Source organism: Cyprinodon variegatus, unplaced genomic scaffold (genome assembly GCF_000732505.1).
Source record: "Cyprinodon variegatus isolate N-32 unplaced genomic scaffold, C_variegatus-1.0 Scaffold699, whole genome shotgun sequence".
NCBI classification, from domain to species: Eukaryota; Metazoa; Chordata; class Actinopteri; order Cyprinodontiformes; family Cyprinodontidae; genus Cyprinodon; species Cyprinodon variegatus.
In genome coordinates, this window is record NW_015151152.1 from 326333 (window position 1) to 345525 (window position 19193).

The 19193-nt window shown below is 40.0% G+C and overlaps 2 protein-coding genes and 1 long non-coding RNA gene across 3 annotated transcripts in view; 2 read left to right on the top strand and 1 right to left on the bottom strand.

The window, feature by feature from the left end:
• LOC107097462 (nectin-4-like) overlaps positions 1 to 3419 on the top strand; it is an 8901-nt gene extending 5482 nt beyond the window's left edge. Inside the window, exons 2-3 of the mRNA XM_015394612.1 lie at positions 1686 to 2042; positions 2200 to 3419. Of these exons, the coding sequence (XP_015250098.1) occupies positions 1686 to 2042; positions 2200 to 2375 (533 nt within the window). The 3' untranslated portion in view covers positions 2376 to 3419. The remainder of the gene's footprint in view (positions 1 to 1685; positions 2043 to 2199) is intronic.
• Positions 3420 to 3890: 471 nt separating this feature from the next.
• LOC107097463 lies at positions 3891 to 10401 on the bottom strand. Its single transcript, XR_001481838.1, has 4 exons — positions 10319 to 10401; positions 7925 to 8023; positions 4874 to 4960; positions 3891 to 4781 (listed from the first exon to the last, which is right to left on the bottom strand). It is a non-coding gene; the product is annotated as an uncharacterized LOC107097463 (long non-coding RNA).
• Positions 10402 to 14753: 4352 nt separating this feature from the next.
• The window catches only part of LOC107097459 (programmed cell death 1 ligand 1-like), a 5355-nt gene continuing 915 nt past the window's right edge, over positions 14754 to 19193 (top strand). Inside the window, exons 1-6 of the mRNA XM_015394609.1 lie at positions 14754 to 14851; positions 14955 to 15048; positions 17641 to 17997; positions 18144 to 18260; positions 18399 to 18479; positions 19087 to 19191. Of these exons, the coding sequence (XP_015250095.1) occupies positions 14979 to 15048; positions 17641 to 17997; positions 18144 to 18260; positions 18399 to 18479; positions 19087 to 19191 (730 nt within the window). The 5' untranslated portion in view covers positions 14754 to 14851; positions 14955 to 14978. The remainder of the gene's footprint in view (positions 14852 to 14954; positions 15049 to 17640; positions 17998 to 18143; positions 18261 to 18398; positions 18480 to 19086; positions 19192 to 19193) is intronic.

Sequence of the window (19193 nt, forward strand, 5' to 3'; positions counted from 1 at the left end):
CCCGCTCTAAATAAAAAATGGATGACGGAGGAGACTCATCCACGACCTCCGACACTAAACTCTCCTCCTCTTGCATGTTTCCGCTGTCCATAGCGTTCCTTGACAGTGTCGTTTCTAAGTCACCAATTTAGGGCTAGTTGGTCCCAATGGAATTTCCCATTGGGAACCTGCTAGCACTAAGATGCTAACTGGTTAGCAACATGCTTCCGACGAACCGGCCACAACCAAACTGGCTTGTGAACCTTCCGCCACAACAATCCTGCCCCCTTGATAAACGACCAATCACATCACTTTATTCACTCGTGTAAAGTCAGGCACCACTCGGAAGAATTTGGAAATGCAACGATTGGAACAGCCGTTTCCGTACAACTTTAAAGAATGATTGGCACTTTTTCGCAGAATTGAATATTTATAGGGTGAAAATTCTACAACTGCGCTGCCCTTTACTGTATGTGGGGTAAGCAGGAGCACAGAGCGAAGGCAGATCAGGGAGAGGAATTTATTTATTTTTTTTGTTCCAGCTTTTTATTGTCATTACACTGTCGCAAGTACAGAGCAACGAAATGAAATCTCTGCATTGAACCCATCCCCTTGGGGAGCAGTGGGCTGCCATTGTGCGGGGCCCAGGAAGCAGTGTGGGGTTAAGGGTCCTGCTCACGGACCCAGAGTGGCAGTCTGTGGGAGTTGGGTTTGAACTCAGAACCTCAGGATTCCAAGCTCTATGCCCAGACCACAAGGCCGCCCCTCTCACACCAAAACACTCATATTCAAGTCATTTAGTTCTGTTTTTATCATGTGGGCTCTAACTGCTAGTCAGTTATTTACTTGGAGTAAGGTTAGATAAGAAATGACTTTGCTGTGCAACAATGTAAGCAGTAACATTAAAGCTATGCCTACTTTAGGTATGTTTTTTATTAACACCAGCCTTGCTCGGCTTCTTAACGTTTCAAAATTATAATTTCCCATCTGGAAATCAACAGCAAACCAGTGGACAGCCTTCTTACATTGTAAGAGCGATAAGAGGTTTGTTCTAAAGCTGTGTTCCTTTTTACACTGAAAGCTGGAACTTTAAACTAAAAGCAAATTAACCAAATATTAAGTTTTTCCTGTGCATTCTAACCTTATAAAAAACATAATGTTTCAGTTAGTCAAAGATACTTTGAATTCTCTGCTGGGTTAGTGAGATCATTTTGACTTTGTGGGTCAGGCAAACTTCAGCGGAGCTGTTGCCATGGTTCTGTAGTAAACAGCTCCAAAGTGTTTTTACAAAGGATGTTTCCCTGGTTACTGCTACAGCAGCAGTTCATGCTTTTGATCTCCTGGACCCGCCTTCCTCTGACAAACATGATCTTGTCCCACTAACCTTTCAATGGCCCAAAATAGGTTCAGGCTGCTTATATTTAGGGTTATATAATAGTGGAAATTTCCTTTCACTGATTTAACACCATGTGGGCCCAACTTCGTGTATATCTTAACTAAATCTAAAGCTTTAAATCATGTCTGCTTTTTGTTCTAATAGAATGAATGTTGAGCATGAAAATCAGGCAATAGAAACATCTAGATCAGGGAGATTATCTTCGCTAAAAGCTGATCATGCTCTGGTTGGGGTCTGACCTCTTTAAAGCTGCTGTGGGTTCCAGTCTGACCTCTGACCCCTCTGCTCTGTGCTGGTTCCTCTCCTGCAGGTCCGATCAACATCACAGCAGAACCAGGACAGAACGTCACTCTGCCCTGTAGAGGTTCCAGAGGAACCATCATAGTGGTGGAGTGGAGCAGAACTGATCTGGGCTCAGAATATGTTCTCCGCTACAGAGACCAGCAGTTGGACCCAGAAAACCAGAATCCATCATTCAGGAACCGAGTGGACCTGCTGGACCCACAGATGAAGGCTGGAGACGTGTCTGTGGTTCTGAAGAACCTGACGACTGATGACAGAGGAACATATGAGTGTCGGGTCGTTCAGAGAGGAACCAGACGCAGGAAGAGAGGTTCTTTAAAGACCCGACCCGTCAGCAGCGTGGTTCTGGATGTGGTTCCATCAGGTCAGTTTGTTCGGCTCAATTTAACCTAAAAATTATTTTCATCAAACATCAAAGTTTATAATAAGATTAAATCTGAGCTGTAACTGTTCAGAACTTCATTCATCATCTGCCTGCAGCTCACACTCACTGCTGGTTCTGTTCTGGTTCTGTTCTGCAGGAAGTGAAGATGAAAGCAGAGAGGATGGATCTGTTGGACTGCTGGTCGGTCTCCCAGTTAGCATCATTGCTGCTGCTGCTGCTGTTGCTGTAGGTTTAATTATCTATAAGAGACCAGGATGTTTGCAGCAGCTTTATGAACATCCTGCTCATCAAACAGCTGTGGAGCTGCACTGACCTTCAGAACCGGGTTCTGGTTCTAAAAGACACAGAACATATCAAGCCAGAAGACAATGAAATTAGTCTTTCATGTTAGAGGGAAACATGTGGCAATGACTGAAAGTAGAAATTATTTACAGCAACAGATTTATTCCAGATTAGAATTAAGATTCTAAAGTGTTGCAGTAGATTAATGAAGGAAAGTTTGTTTTCTGTCTTTAACTCATCCCTTAGGGAGCAGTGTGCTGCCCCCTGCTGCCACCCTGAGGAACACACAGGGAGAGAGCCTTCTGGGTATAATTCATGGACCCGAGTTTCAAACCAGCAACCTTTGTAGTCTCTCCAACCACTAGGCCACTGCTCCCATTAAACAAACCTAAAACATGTAGAAGTTCTGGTTGTTTAACCAGGATGGTTGTGCTGCTGGCAGGCCTGGATCTGTACTGGACCTGTGGTTCCTCCTTCTGATGGACTTTCTGTGTCACGTATTTGTCTGGTTTAACAACTGAACTTTCAAAACGTGTCCTGAAGTGTCTTTACAGTAATGAGGTCTATGTGAGCCTTTTTTGTCTTTCTGCTCCTGCTGTTTAAATGGTCTTCATATGCAACTGCTGACATACATCCAGATGATGAAGCCTTTATAGCCAGTGGCAACGCTCATATTATGGCCTCTATGTTAGGCTTCAGCAACATAGATTTATTTAGAATTAGAAATGAATAAAGTTCTGTAGCAGCAAGGTACCAGCCCCCCATCATTGATTTAGTCCATCACCTTCACAGTGTCCCATTTGCTCTGCCTGATTTACATTTAATGGCCACTAGATGGCAGAGAGGAGCCAGAAGAGAACCATAGTCTGTTGGAACATCTCAGGTCCAAATGTTCCTCTGTCCCTAATGCTCCCATTTTTTCTGGCTGACTCTGAACCTTCACTAGCAGAAAGCCTGACTTCTCCATAAAGTTTTATCTGGAGAAAATCGAAGGATCCTAATGGATGTTAGATAAACCTCAGGTTTAGTTAAAAAAAAAACAATCAACATAAAGATAAATCAACCTTCTATGTTCCTATTAATTTTGTTTGTGATATTACTGATGTTTATTGATTGTTGTTTATTTTTTCCAGTGTGTGTGACTGTTTCCTTTTATTTTTTACTCACCTTAAAGCTGTTTAATATAAGTATTTAGTGCAGTTATATTACAACTGATCTGTATTGACTGAAAAAGTATTTTATAGGTTAGATTTTATAACCTGTCAACATCAGTTTTTGCAAAGTCATGTGTTTTGACATGACCTCTGCTCTAAAATCAGCTCCCTTATTTCAGCATGAACTTCATGGAGCTTAATGCTAAACCTACGATGTTTCTGACAGGATGCATGAACTGGGAGCTAAATAATGGGATTGATTTCCCATTAATGCTGTGAACAGTTGTCATGTATAGGGTCATCACAGTGCTAAAATTAGAACAGGAAAGAATAACAGTTTTGATACTGAGGGGATAAACATTGACCAATAGTTAAAGTCATAGCAAATATTTATTTATATTAAAAACTCACTGTTTTACATCTCAAACAAGCTTCCTCGACACAATCCCAGACACCAGGTGACTAAATGTGTCAATGAATGAAAAATAAATAACCCAAATATAAAACAATTTCTCTTGTTTTGATAACTATACAAAGCACTGAAGTTTATTTGATATAATCAGCAAACAGGTTGCCATAACTTAATTTTAAAGTCTTTGAATGAAATCATAGTGAGCCGCTGCTGTAGGAAATCATAAACTATGTGAATGACCTATTTAAACAAACCTGAAGAGGATTCAAAGAGGAACTGAAAATGTTTGGTCACCCACATACCATTTGATGTGTTCCTCTGAAACTAATAAAGTCTGAAACTAATAAATAACCTCCAAGAACCAATCAAACGAGTTGATGTTTATTTGTTTGCATTAATCTTAAGTACATTTCATGTCTGCTGCTTGTCTTTAATCCTGTTTGTGGGTCCATGGACACAATTAACCATGTTAGACTCATATGTGTGTTTAAAAGTAAAAAAAATGAACCAACAAGTCATCAAACACAAAGAAAAAACAAGCAAGGTTCACACTTTTTTCACTCTGCAGCCTACTGCTGCTTCCTCTGTGGGTTTTTTCTCTCTCTTTGCAGCTCTGAAGTGAGGTTTGTTTTAACCACAACATGAACAAATAGCGCTGGAAGTATTGTGAAAGCCACATGATGCATCACGTCAGGTGAAGGTGGTGGACTGCAGAGAAGCATCATTGCTGCTGTGACTTTATAAGCAACCCCATAAATACTACTGCACCTATTAGTCATTAGTCTGTGAGTGACGACATCGATGGCAGCTGGTGTTATTGCTTAGATTTTCTCAGTGAGGAGTAGATGCTGTCTGGCTCTGGTTGAGGCTCTGAAACACAGTTAAGGGATAAAATGAAATATGCTTTATTCTAATAAAGCACATAGTAAGACGTTAAAGCCTCTTCTTTTTTTTTTTTTTACCTCTGTTCCTGTTTTTTCTGATGACTATCTGTCCATAACTGATGTCTTCTGTTCTCACGTCTGAATAAATGACAGCTGGATCCTCCTCTGAAAAACAAAAAGCATCATGTTGACACAGCATCAGCAGCAAAGGAACCTGTGGTGAATGACTTTATTCTCATTGTTTATGGGAAGATTCAAGTGAAGACAGTTTTTTTTTTCTTTCTAACACCTCTAGAGTGAGAAATGTGACACCTAGCTTAGTAAAACTGTAATAAAAACACCTGTGGTAAAAGTATGCATCCTGTTGGTAGATCATGCTGGAGGTAGAGAGTATGCCAGGCTCAGCCCATACCATGAGGGGTATGGAGCTGCTAGTTCTTTTTCCTAACAGTCTAAATATTAAGATTGTCTTTCCAAAAACAAAGTTTGAAAGCAGAGAACCCAAAGGACTGTTGGTGGATCATTTTGTCTTCTAGTTAATGCAGGATTCCAACAGTCTGATAAAAACGTCTGAGCTTGTTTAGTTATGAGGCATCTCACCTGTGGAACCAGCTCAAAGTTTTAATCTGAAAGTTAAAAACCCTGTCAGCTTTTAAAATGTTCCTTTTTGATTAATCTTATAGTTAGAGCGGCTCACGATATCCTGAGCCATCTCCATAGTTATGCTGCTATAGGGTTAGGCTGCAGGAGGACAAAAGGTAAACTTTATCTCTGCTGTCTGCACTCTCTTTATCCCCTGCTTATGCAGTTCCAGTATCTGGCTTGTCTAGATTGGAGTTTGCATGTTCTCTCTACGTATGCTTCTGCATTCTCCAGGTAATCTGATTCCATCCTGCAATCCAGTAACACACCATGCCGCTTGTGTACGCCTCTTCAAGCTCAGGTGAATTTTGATCCCCTGTCATACTAGCTCTGTAGAAACTCCCTTTACAGAGTAACAGCCACGCAAGATTGCGTATTGAAGGGAGAATAGGTACTGCACAGCATGTACAAGCTGGATAATTAGGGTTAAGCTGTGGTTGCTGCTTGAAACAACTCAAAGGTCTGTTTGACTTTATCTGTTTTCCGTTCTCCTGAACTTCTACCATGAATAAGTACATTTTTATTTAAATGTTTTGTCTTTTCCATTTGTCCAACTCTGAATGCTTATTAATTATTATGAAAAATAAAATGTGTGTGTTGTGCCTCCAGAAATACCTAATTGGGGAAGAACCAGGATGGTTTAACTGCTATTTCAGAGATTCCGCTTTGAATTTTCCCCAAAGCAGATGTGTGTTTTACTTTACCACCATGTCTCTCTTCCTTTCTGACTCATAACATTCAACTTAAATGGCAGCATAGGTCCAACCAAAAAAAAAAACAGGGCTCTACCTAGGTGGAACTGCAGAAGCACAAATGCATAAAATCATGAATATCCGAGTTGGCACCATGCATTTCAAGATGTAATTGCTATGATTTCACTTAATCTTAATTTTCTGTCTGATCGGATGTTAAATTGTGTCTGGTTTGTTCCAGGCTTAAGTGTCCAGTTACACAAAAAAAATAATAATAATTTCATGAATTGGTAGCAATTTCATCTGTTTAACATCTGGTTAACATTCTCTGCAAACGTGCACCAATTTGATGTGAATGTCATGAGTGGCAGTAAAAAAAAACAAAGTAAAACATCTGCTTTGGGGGAAATACAAAGTAAATTCTCTAGATAGCAAAGTTAACCAGCAAGGTTTGTCTTTGAATGGGTTTGTTCATAAACACATGTTACATATATGACAAGTGGGGCAGAGTTGGACATACACAATTAATGAAACGTTTCAATAAAAGTGTGTTTACTCATGGTAGAAGCTCAGGAGCACAAAAAACAGATTAAGTTAAGCAGCATCTCTAACGATCTTGTTAGAGCCGCAAGTGCTGCTTTAGGGTTAACTGTCCAGCTCGTTTGTGCTGTGGGAATTTCTGGTTCATACTCTCCTGTAAATACTCAATCTCACACAGTGAGCGGTTGTTCACCCTCTACCCATCAGTTTGACAGAAAAAGAAAAACAGATTGGCATTTGCTGACTCTGACACAAGCAGTGCTTTTTGAAATTCGGATCAGCTGGACTCATTGAATTACTACTAGTCTTCATCATTTAACGGACCAGTGACCTGTATAGGATGTACCTCAAATCTCACCCGTCCCAGAAGATAGTGTTACACCCATTGTGGCCCTATGAGAATAAGTGGGTATACATAACACATAACTTCCTGATCTTCCTGCCTTTCGTGGTTCATGGGTGAGGCTTCATGAACTTAGTCTTTTTTTCTGGAGCCACATTAAGCAATTAGAATGTGGGTCGGACAGAAGGCTTGAAGATAGAACCAATAGGTTGGTTTTCCAGTACCCAGTGTCACCCCATAAGTGTTGCTGCCCCAATGCTCAGTTGCTTTTAACCACAGAGCGGAGACCACAACATTTGGGGATGTTTTGTACCTCATTTCACCAATGATGCATATAAAATATATAACAAATTAGGTAGATGGAGCTACGTAAAAGGAAATGTAACTTTGAGCAGCTAGTGTTTAGTTTAATTAGTGAGACAATAGAAGAATAGAGAATTAGAATATAATTCAACTTTATTATCATTACACTGTCATGAGTACAAAGCAACAAAATTAACTCTGCATTTAAACCATCCCCTTGGGGAGCAGTGGGCTGCCACTGTGTGGCACCCAGGAAGCAGTGTGGGGTTAGGGGTCTTTGCTCAGTGACCCAGAGTGGCAGTCTGTGGGAGTGGGGCTTGAACTTAGAACCTCTGGATTCCAAACGCAATGCCTTAACCACTAGGCCACCATCCCACCCAGAAAAGCACATCTCTGGGGTAAGATTCCTCGCAGGAAGTCATGTAATCTGGTTCGGTGACTGAAGAGCAAAAGTTACCAACAAGGTTTCCAGATTAGTTTAAAACTAATATCTGAATTTAGTAATAAAGGGACTGCAGCTACAGGTCTAACAAACTTGAAATGGTGATGAAGGCTACATGAGCAGTTTAAACAGCTGGTGTTAGGGAGCTAAAAAATGGAATACTGTACCTCTGAGGTTTGTCTTGTCATCCATGTGGCTAATGGTTATTTCTCCATAACTGGTGTCTTTTCTTCTCACTGTTGAGTAGATAACAGCTGGATCGCTCTCTGTGAAATAAACACATTTAGATGAGATCAGAAAGTAAGATTAAATTAGAGTAAACAATCAAAACCTCTTAAACACCAAAATAATGATGTATTATTACACTTTCACTACAATAACTATCCCTTTACCCTTATTTTAAAAAAGGCCAGATAAAGATGTAATGTCTTTATAAGCTTACTATAGTTAATTTCACAGCCTCTGAGTTAAATGGAGCAAGACCCGTGGATTTATTCTAAGGCAACAGGTTAATCAATCTTTTTATTGTGTGACACCATGAAAAAATAAAAGGGAATCAGCCAAGATATCGGATGAAGAACTTTATTTCATATTTGTTTAGGACTAAGACCAGGTGATAGTAATAGTAGTAGTAGTAGCAAAGTGTCCCAGACTCTCCTAGATGGACAAGGACCTCAACTTATCTCTAAGGGAGTGCCCACCCACCCTGTGGAGAAAGCTCATTTCAGCAGCTTGATTTTGTTCATTTTGGTCAAGATCCAGACTTCATGACCATAGGTGAAGGTAGGAATATAAACCATCCGGTAAATCTAGAGCCTTGCCTTTTCACACAGCTCTCTCTTCACCACAACAGAATGGTGCAGCGTCAGCGTTATAGCAACAGACGCACCACTCCGTTTTCGCATCCCCTGCTCCATTCTTCTCTCACTTATAAACAGGAACCCAAGATACTTGACCTCCTCCACTACAGGCAGGAGCTCTTCTCTAACCAGAAGAGGACAAGTCACCGTTTTTCAGTCTTCCTTCAGGTCTAAAACCATGGCGTTGGACTATGGAAGTTTGATCAGCTTAAAAATGTGCAGTTGTTAAGATATTTGGGAAGTAAACAGGTTCTGAGACCCAGAAAAGTTAAATATGTAAATCAATTGATCAAATCAATGCCTGAAGCTGGTAAAACAGTGTTATCATCCACAGTGAAACAAGTCTTGTACCAACATGGGCAGAAAAGCCACTGAGCAAGGAAGAAGCCATACTTTCTCAGGTAGTTTCAAAATTCCTAATACAATCTGTATTATTATGAAAAGCTTTCCTTAGGTAATATCTTATGTGATTTGATCCTAATGACCATTGTTGTACTTTAAGGCAACAAGGAGGAAACTTACACACCTAAGACAATCATTACAGCTGGGAAGTACAGGGGTGCAGGACTCATGATGTGTTTGCTGCATGGGGAACTAATTTGGACTAACAAATAAAGGGTATAATGTGGAAAAACATTATATGAGACAATCTGCGGAGTTACCGAAAAGGAATCAGCCAGGAAGTACAAGCTTGGGCATAAATATGGTCCTTTAGATGGACATTATGAGCTGCTCAGTGGCGCAGTGGGTAGCACTGCTGCCTTGCAGCAAGAAGGTTCTGGCTCCGGCTTCCTCCCACATTTCAAAAACATGACTGTTAGGTTAATTGGCTTCTCTAAATTGTCCTTAGGTATGAGTGTGTGCGTAATTGGAATTGTTTGTCCTCTGTGTTGCCCTGCGATGGACCTGTCCAAGGTGTACCCCGCCTCTGGCCCATTGACTGCTGGAGATAGGCATCAGCACCCCTTGTGACCCCACTTGGGAAAAGCATGTCCAGATAATGGATGGATGGATAGATGGACATTATCCTCAACCATAGCAGCACATTAGTTAAAGGTCACCTTAAGGACAACATATTCAGTATTTTGGCATAGGCCACAAAGGATGATATTATTGACAAAATGGTGCTGGTTACTCCTATTTTCTTCTTCACTTTCATCACTCTGTGACATTTATATATTAGCAGACAATTCAATACTTTAAAAAAGTATCTAATAATAACTTTTAATAATTTACTTTAGATTAATAAATCTTATAATAAAATTTGATTACAGTTGTTGTTTTTTAGTTTCTATTTCAAGTATTCAGGCAGACATTTCCTGGTCCTTCAGCTGAATTGTTTTCATCAAAAACAGGAAACTATAGACAACCACAAAGCTTCTACTTCACTAAATGAAGAGACCAACCACCGGAATAAAGACCAACATACAAAGCGAAAAACTCAAAGTCAACTCCACAAGTAATCGTTAAAGCAAAACCTGGCAGACTGATATGGTCATTACATGGGTATGTTAATCAGTTCAAGGTTAAATACAGCAGTGATGGAGGATTAAACCATAGAAATTAGATGTTGAAATGTAAATAATCCCAGTCATGGACTATATTTAAACATCAAAAACCTAAAAGCCTTTTTCTACTTTGTGAAAACATTAAAGATGCATTGTAGCTTTTAGTTAAATCTCATCTGCTGTCAATCTTTACCTGTGTTTGACTCAGTCCTCTCTGGCTGACTTGATAGGTTGATGTCACTATAGGTGAGGACGTCCCCTTTTTCTTTCTCATCTGAAATGATCCAAAACCAGGATTGGATCAGAGCAAACAAACCGATACTTGCTGACAAAAGCAACAACCTAACATTTAAAAATAGTGAATGGATTTAAAGGATTTTCTCACAGACTGGTTAACATGTTGAGCTTAATAAACCTGTTTTGGTAAATTGTTTTTTTTCTCACCTTTAGGCCTGTTGCCAAAGCACCGGATCACCAGAAAAACTACCAGAACTAGTAAACACAGAGACGCAAGAGACAGCAACACGTAGAGAAAAAGAGAGGAAGAGGAGCCTGGAAGAGCAGTGGGAGGTGGGGAGGTGGGGGGTTGCTCTGGAATGAAAGATAAACTTGTTAGATTCTGGAAGATCATCTCCCTTCAATAACTCCACTGTCTGATCTTACTAGTGACAGTCAACTGGATGCTGCTGCTGACTGCTCCCTCTCTGGACGACCCACACCAGTAAACTCCACTGTCATGTGGAAACATGTAGCTGATCTTACAGGTAGCATTAGCTAGTTTCCCCCATTCCTTTCCACACTTAGTCCTGGTTTCTCTGGTTGTGTTCCTCCATACAGTCCATCCAGCAGAGCTGTTGTTCTCCTCACAGCTCAGAGACACAGAGTCATCCTCAAAGAACTGAGATCTGCTGGGACTCACAGTCAGAGCAGCTGCTGGAGGGAAAAAAAAGCTTTTTAAGGAGTTTCTTTAAATTATGCTACTAAAAATGATCAGATATTTTTCAGAAACTGCTCATAGAGCTGTAATGTTTCTGTTATACCAGAGCTTTACTGACCGTGGTTGTTTCCAGAGAACTGCAGTGAGATCAGAACTGTAGAATAAAAGAAACTCAGTTTTGTTTGATTGAACTTAAATAAGATCTAAGATCAATAAGCTTTAAAACCCTTTAAATGTTCGGACACTCTTATTCATGAAAAGCAGAACTCAATTGGTCACTTAACACCACTTATCTATGATGAATATTTCAATAAAGAATTGTGTCTGGAAAATTGTATATTGACATAAAAGTATGTCACAGTCTAACCCTTTTCTAAATATAACTCCATGGTTTTGTGAAAATCAAAGTTTATTTTAATCTTTGCCTCTGTAGTTTCTGTTGATATTTCTTTATTTTATTGTGGAGGAAACAGAACTATGAACCTACTGTGTGTTAATGTGGCGTCTACGATGACTTTCGAGGTTGATGATCTATTCCACTAAACTACACAGTGTATTTATCCATCATTTTCATTCTCCTTCTCCGTCTTTACTTCAATACTTCAGGTAAAATATAAAAATAAAACAGTTTCTCTACTTACAGACCAGACAGTGAAAAGATGTTTCCTTCATTGCAGCTCTGAGGGATTTGAGCAGTTTGATATTTTTACACTGAAACCATCTAAAGCCCGCCTCTTCCTGTCAGTGTGAGACTGTGACGTGTCATGGTCTATAAACCACAAAGATATTTCACATAAACAGGCCCCAGCAACGATAACCACAGATAAAACAAAAAAATTAAACAATACAGCTGCTCAAATATAAGTTTATAAATGGTTTAGAGGTCTCATGCCTCAAAAGATTCTGTTCAGGTTTGGTTCAATTGTGGTTTTAATCAACCACTAATGAACCTGTCCAGTCTAATGCAAAAGCCTCAATCAGCAACCATATATACTGAACTGCATTGAATAAGAAAACCCACAATCCTTTGACGGAAGGATGTAAAGGCAGAGACCACCTCCCAGATTTGAACAGAAACATCTGCAGCTGTTACACTCTGTGCAGCTTTCACAAATTTTTAAATTCTCTTTATGTCGTCCAAGAGCGACAATCACTTCATTCCAGTTTTTTTTTGCAAACTCTTGTTGGTTGGAGCTTTTGCTCACTCACCATGATTGTCTGTGCAGATCTGTCTATGTGTGTTGCACCAAATTTCTGTCTGCACAGACGCCACGCAGAGGGGCCTGCAAGCCACAAATAAGGTGATTTGGCAGTGTGTATCTCATGGACACGTACAGCATAATTAATGTTCACAGCTTCATGGTTAGAGTTTCATAATGAGAGGTTCAGCCTTTCATTACATTAGTATAACTCTGTTTCTTGTGGGCAGCTGTCCTGATTTCTTCCCCACCCTGGATCTGTTAATCTCATGAAAGGTGAAGGCAGGGGAGCTAAGAGCTACAACTCAGTCTGACCTCCATAATCCAGTCCTGGTGTTACAGCAGATTTAACCTTAACATCATCTAAACTCTTTAATCATTGTTTTTCTGATTAAGGAGTTGGTTTGGATTCAGGAAACTAGTTTGAGTTAGCAGAGGTAGAAACAGGAAGAAACCTTTATCGATCAGTGAAGAAGCTGCATGAGGAGGAAACATGCAAACATGCTGCCGTCTCTACTCAGATGATAACTCAGTGATACTTCAGTACTGATCTGTAAATGTTGTACTGTACGCTACTGTAATAAAGGTGGAATATTTCATAAATTAAGTCAATCAAGTCATCTCAGTAAGCAAAACAAGTGGCACATTCGCATAATCGCTTGGTTGAAAATCTTATTAAACTTCTCTTCCTGCTTTTCTGAGTTTATCTGCAAAGGAAGGAGCTCTGAGCACACAGAGCTCTTTTAGCAGCACATCTTATTAAATCTGTAGTCCAGAGAATCTGAGGTTTCCTGCAGCTTTCCTCCAGGAGGGCAGAGGAGGCCTCCTGCTTCAACACACCTGGATCGCACTAAAGATTCTCCCCCCAGCAGAACCTGATGAGCAGCTAAATCATCCAGAACCAGAGATGAACTACAGTCTTAATGAACTAGATTATCCTAAATTTAACCAAGCATACAGTATATACAGCGTGACTGAGCATAAGGTAAAGGTCACACCAGTCCTAAGCAAACCTGGCGCCCCCTGTCTGCAGCAAGTATTTCACACAAGCATGAGCCAACCCTGCTCCTCAGACCTCACTGCAGTGAGACCTTTCTCTGCTCCGTTAACAGTGAGTCAGAGAGCTGCATGACCTCTTTAGCACATAAGGAGTTCTACAGAAGCCTGATAATGACCCATTAAGGTATATGACATCAGAGACCTACAGATTTACAGGAAGCAGAGAAACTAGGACCTGTCTGTGCAGAGACACCTGGTGATAAAAAAGTGACACTGAATCAGTTTATAGATTTAACATGAATAAGACCTACCACAGACAAAGAACATACAGTAAATGATAGAATCATTATTTTTACAGGGATTACAGTATATTTTAATAAATTGAATACCAGTGTTGATGACACAGAAGGATTCAGTCTGATGTTTATCTAGATCAGGGGTCACCAGCGTGGTGCCTGCTGGCACCACGGGGCCCTCGAGGACCTGATGGAGTGCTCTCAGCATCTTCTGAGAACAGAACAACTCGCCTGTGAACTAAGTTGTTATACTACAACAACATTTAAGCATTTATAGGGATAAATGACTATATCTAAAAGCAAACGAGAAATGAAAAGAAACAACAGAAATATGTTTAGTATCTATGAAGTTTAGGTGAATTTTGACTCCTCCAGGTCATAGGTCAGTATTGGTAGCCCTTCCTATAACTCAGTGACCATAAAGCAGCCCTCAGTCTTTAAAAGGTTGGTGATCTAGAGTCTCAAAGTGTCATCCTCCATCATCTTGGTGTGCTACTCCACAAGATTTCCTGAAGCTTCAGTCTTCTGTTTATCCCTGAGCTGGAAGTTCTGGAGAAGAACACAGGGGTGTGTTTTTTATGCATATATATGAAACCTCACAAGCAACGTTAAAAACGTTCAGAAATTAAGGAAGTAAGTCTAAAAATAAAATCTCTCGTTAAGCACAGGATGAGGATTTCAGTTAACCCGGAGGGCTTTAACAGGGGGTCCGTGACCCCTTGGGAGTTCTTGGAGGTACAGCATCGGGGTCACAAAAGCTTTGGTTGATTAGACTTTTTTTTACATTCCCTCTGCAACATTTTCCACTAATTGAAATGAATTTAAATCCACATTAACATGAATTCAACAGACTGTAGTAAACAGATAAATGGAGCAGAAGATGTCTTTCAGTCATCAATGCTCACATTCAGCGACACAAAGGAGCTCTTTCAAGCTGGACACCGTTTCATTCACAACACCTGTCCCATCAACCAGGAATCAGGAGCAGAAATACTTTAATAATCCCAGGGAGAAATTACTTTAGTTACATTACTCTATCTGTAATAGAGTGACTATAGGACCAGTTTAATATAACACTATTTCATACAGTATATATAGTTAGGGGGTCCCTGCTGCATTAGTTTCGGGGTCCTTGGCCTGGAAAACGTTGAAGACCCCTGAGTTAACCTGTCCAACAGCGCCTCCCTAGTGGCTTATTATCTAATTACAGGTAAGGTAAACAACAGGTATGCTTCAGGGAGACTGCCTCACTTCATTTTCAGTTTAAACATTTCACTTTATTCCTGCTTCCAGCGGTAAGAATCGTCTGTTTCTTGATTTCATCTTCAGATGTGAAATAGTTTTCTATTTCCTGTGTTGTTTTTCTGTTCAGTTAAATGTTCTGTTTTTCCTCCGCAGTGTGGATCAGGAAGTCTACCTGTGATGGCTGCTCTCACCTGGCGCCTCGGAGCTCTGCTCTGCTCTGCTGGATTCACCATGAGTGTTTCAGCTGGTCAGTAATAGTGAACAGTGAACACTAAGAGTGTCTGGAAGGTGCTTTAAACTCGGTTTTTACAGGTTAACCTTATTGATAGCTCTTTAATCGGGAGAAAACATAAACTGTGTAATTGTTTTGTTTTTATTCAGGTGTTTCAGAAACAAAGGAGATCATTTCAGATTGGTCCATTTTTACGCAAAAAAAAAAAGAGTATTTTGCAACTAAAAGCCAATTTTAAACTGAAAGTTCAATTAGTTTTAGTATTATTGTGCAGTGTATGTCAACAGGTATTTATGTTTTAGACTTTTTTTTTCTTTCATCATAATGGCAGATCCCGCGCTGTGCGTAGAGCCGCATATTTTAAGCGGGGCTTCAGTTTGCGCCTCATAGCGCAATGGAGAGAAAACGTGAGAAAACAAACCACCTGTTATCTGACTGATCGCTCAATGATTGGGAGATCTTGACATCTTATAACTCAGACGGTTGAGCGCGTGCAGACAGACTCTGCATTACAGGGCGACTAAAATATTAACATGTCGTCCAAGTGATAAAAAGGCAAAACAACAGGAACCTCCTGCCTCCTGTGGGTGGGTCTGTGAGTGAAATGAAACTTAGTTACATGAACACCTGAGCTGTCACTCATTAGACAGGAATCTGTTTCCAGTCTAACTGGAGAATTATACTGATGTGGAGAAAGACCAGTTGGAGGTTGTATATAAGCTATACACTTTATCAATACGTATGTGCTATAGTTTTATATCAGTTTATGCTGTTAAGAGGTTTTTGAGTATTTAATGGAGATAAATGTCATCATCTGTCAATAATTTAATTCACAGCAGTGATCTTAGAGGAGACGATAGAGAAACCCAATTAATCAGGAGTGGCACTGGCAAGGAGTTTGTTTATGATGAAAAGGACCAATCAGATCCTCTCTTCTGTTCTTATTTCTCCTCATTTTTTCTGTTGCTATTTGAAACTTCAACCAGGCTGCTGATTGGTTCTCTCATCTTAAGTCCCGCCCCCTCCCTTGTGTTTCTTTGTTCAGTTAGTGCTGAGTAAGCAGAAAACACTTGCATGTGTGGACTCTGGATGTTTTAGCTTATGTTTGCCAGATAAAAAAGTCTTTTTGTAATATATAAAGAAAATAAAAACAAGGCGAGACTGATAACTTATTTCTAGGGGATTTGTATCAGTGATATTAGGCCTCTAAAGGTTTGACCTGAGCTTGGAGTGCCCTTCCTCCTCTCATCATTCAGTGTTTGAACAGGTTCTTATGTTGCAGCAACTCCTGTTTTCCCACTAACATCCAGGGTTGCATTTTGCTCTTTGTGGATCTACTGTTATGAGCTTCCACTGTTTGTGCAGCGTGTCACGCTGTGCTTGACATTATTTACTGACACTCTACCAACTTACCAGGCGGAAGAGAAAGTAGTTTCCATTAAATGCATGCATCTAGCCAGTTTTCTTGTTTGTGAGCATTACTGAAAATGACTGTAGTATCAAAACTAATGGAATTAGAATTTTTAAAATCTTAATTAAGAGCCTCTTAATAAGGGCCTGCAGTTCTGGTATCTAAGGCATCTATATTTAAGTATTGATCCACACTTCACAGTATGTATATGCATTAGTTTAAAAGTGAGAAATTCAGTGTGTAGTGTGTTAGCGTGCACGCTCGAGACACGGTCAATGCCTGAGATTTGAGTCCTGGTGATATTAACTGTTAAAGCTTATTTAAAAAAAAAAAAAACATACTTTTGGATTAAACTTTTTGTTGTGTGTGTAAACTGAACCATACTGTGTTTGAATCCTTAGCAGACCCATAGTAACTGCTGCTTCCTCCTGATTTAAACAAGGTCACTTGGTATCCACAAGTTGTACTTAACTGAAATAAGAGAGCAGTTGTACACCAGCATGTTATTTAGTATTATAAATATTATTCATTTATATTTTTAGTAGTGTAACATTAAGAATTAGTCATCTAAGAAATAACCATAAGTAGAAGTACAAAAGTATTTTGTGAAACTGCTTCTTAAATACTGAAAAAGTTATGAAACCAGTTTATAATCTAGATTAGAAATGATGGTAATTTAGCTCCAGCAACAATAAACTGTTTACTATTTGATCACTTTAATGACCCAGCAGAACCAGACGGTGGAAAATAAAGTAATCTAACTAAAAAAACATCAGGTGTTTTTTCTCTCTGCTGCATTGAGTGAAGTTTTTAATAATGGATGGCAGAGTCTGATATTTTATTTAGGAGTAATATTACTAAATAATATAGTTACTCTAGTAAAATATTAAAACACAGTATAATCATCCACCTTCTGGGCTGCAGGGGAAGCATCACTCAGAAAAGGGAAGATCTGGTTAAATGTTTTCAGTTTCTTTGTTTCAGTTTCATGGAACATTTATTTGTTTTGTTTTCTAGGTGTCTAACATTATTTTTGGAAAATTAATGAATTTATGTAAGAAAGAACACAAAACAATCATTAAAAACCTGAGTTCCGCTCACATGAATCAGTCGGAAAGCAGCAGAACGGATCTATTATCAATAAGACAAGTCATAAAAATAAATATTTAAAATCAGTGTGACTCTCTCTCCTACAGATCAGATTAAGATACCAGCAGAAACTGGACAAACTGGACAGCCTGTTACTCTGCCATGTAAACTTGCCAGCAGCAGCCAGGTTATAGTTGTACAGTGGAGCAGAACCGATCTGGGATCAGATTATGTTCTGCTGTACCGAGACGGGCGGATCGATCCATTTAATCAGCATCCATCCTTCAAGAACCGAGTGAACCTGCAGAGCAGAAACATGGAGGATGGAGACGTGTCTTTGGTTCTGAAAGATGTCAGGACTGAGGATGGAGGAACGTATGAGTGTAGAGTCGTTCAGACTGGAACAGGCCGCAAAAAGAACCTGATCAGCACCATCAGTCTGGAGGTAGCTGCTCCCCTTCCTGGTGAGTCTGATGAATCAGAACCTCCAGATGCCTTCTGGGTCCTGATGGTGGACAGAAACATCTCACCAGCTGCTCTGAGAGCAGATGATGTTCTTCATTCTTCTCCTACCTGATGGATCAGAATAACTCCTGGTTCTGTTCTACAGGTCACTATGAGCAACTGAAAGCAGACCAACCAAACCAGGAGGAGGATGACAAACACAGTGAGACTGCAGAGAAGGAGGGAGGAACCCAGGAGACCCCATCTCCTACACCACCAGCTGGTACGGTCTCCTCTCTACTCCTGTTTGCTGATGATGATGGTGTGGTTTTCATAGACCGGAATAAAGGAGAGAGCTCAGATTAAATCTGCTTCATCCAAGATGATTCACTGAAGGTTATTTTTTCTCTTCTACCTGCAGGAATCAAAGCTGAAGTGAAGAAAGATGGAGAAAATGATGATCTGGAGGAACAGAAAGCCCCATATTCTGAACCATTAATGGGTTAGTATTTGGTTTTCTTTTGTCATCTGATGTTTTTGTTTATTTTTACAACCCAAAAATCATTCCGAAAAAAGAAAGCTGCTGGAGGAATCGGACACGGCCAAAGGCAGAAGCAGTAGCACATTTCTCCCAATAAAGGCCTGGTTTCCCCTCCTTCATAGTGTGAATGCAGATGATGCTTAGAGCGGATTTTTAACCTGCAGAGACATGCAGATCGTATCTGTTATGGAAAAACTGAGCAGCACCAACATGTTTAATGTGGGTCAGAAGGTGGAACCAGTTCAGCTTAATGTTGATGATTGGATCCTCTGTGATGTTCATGTGCTTCAGTCTGAGCTTTAGTTCGGCTTCATTCCTCCAGATTCATGGAGTAAATAACTCTTAATGGTGACTATGGTAACCACTAACAAGGTTAATCAGAATGTTTCATATCTGATAACAACTCTGATAGGTTCCTCCCATCTCTCCTTTGAAGCCAGATTATCCAGATTATGTTAAAAGCTTCAATAACAAACTGAAGCAGTTTAGTTCCTGTAACTCTGAGTGAGGCAGCAGGTTTTTGTTTTCACAGATTATCATTTTTCTCACTACTGCTTCTGTTTTGCAGCTGCTAGTGTTCAACGATCCCTGAACCATGAGAAGACTGGACAGAACCAGGCTGCAAAGAACCAGGTTGCAAAGAACCAGGCTGAGAAGAACCAGGTTGTAGAGAGC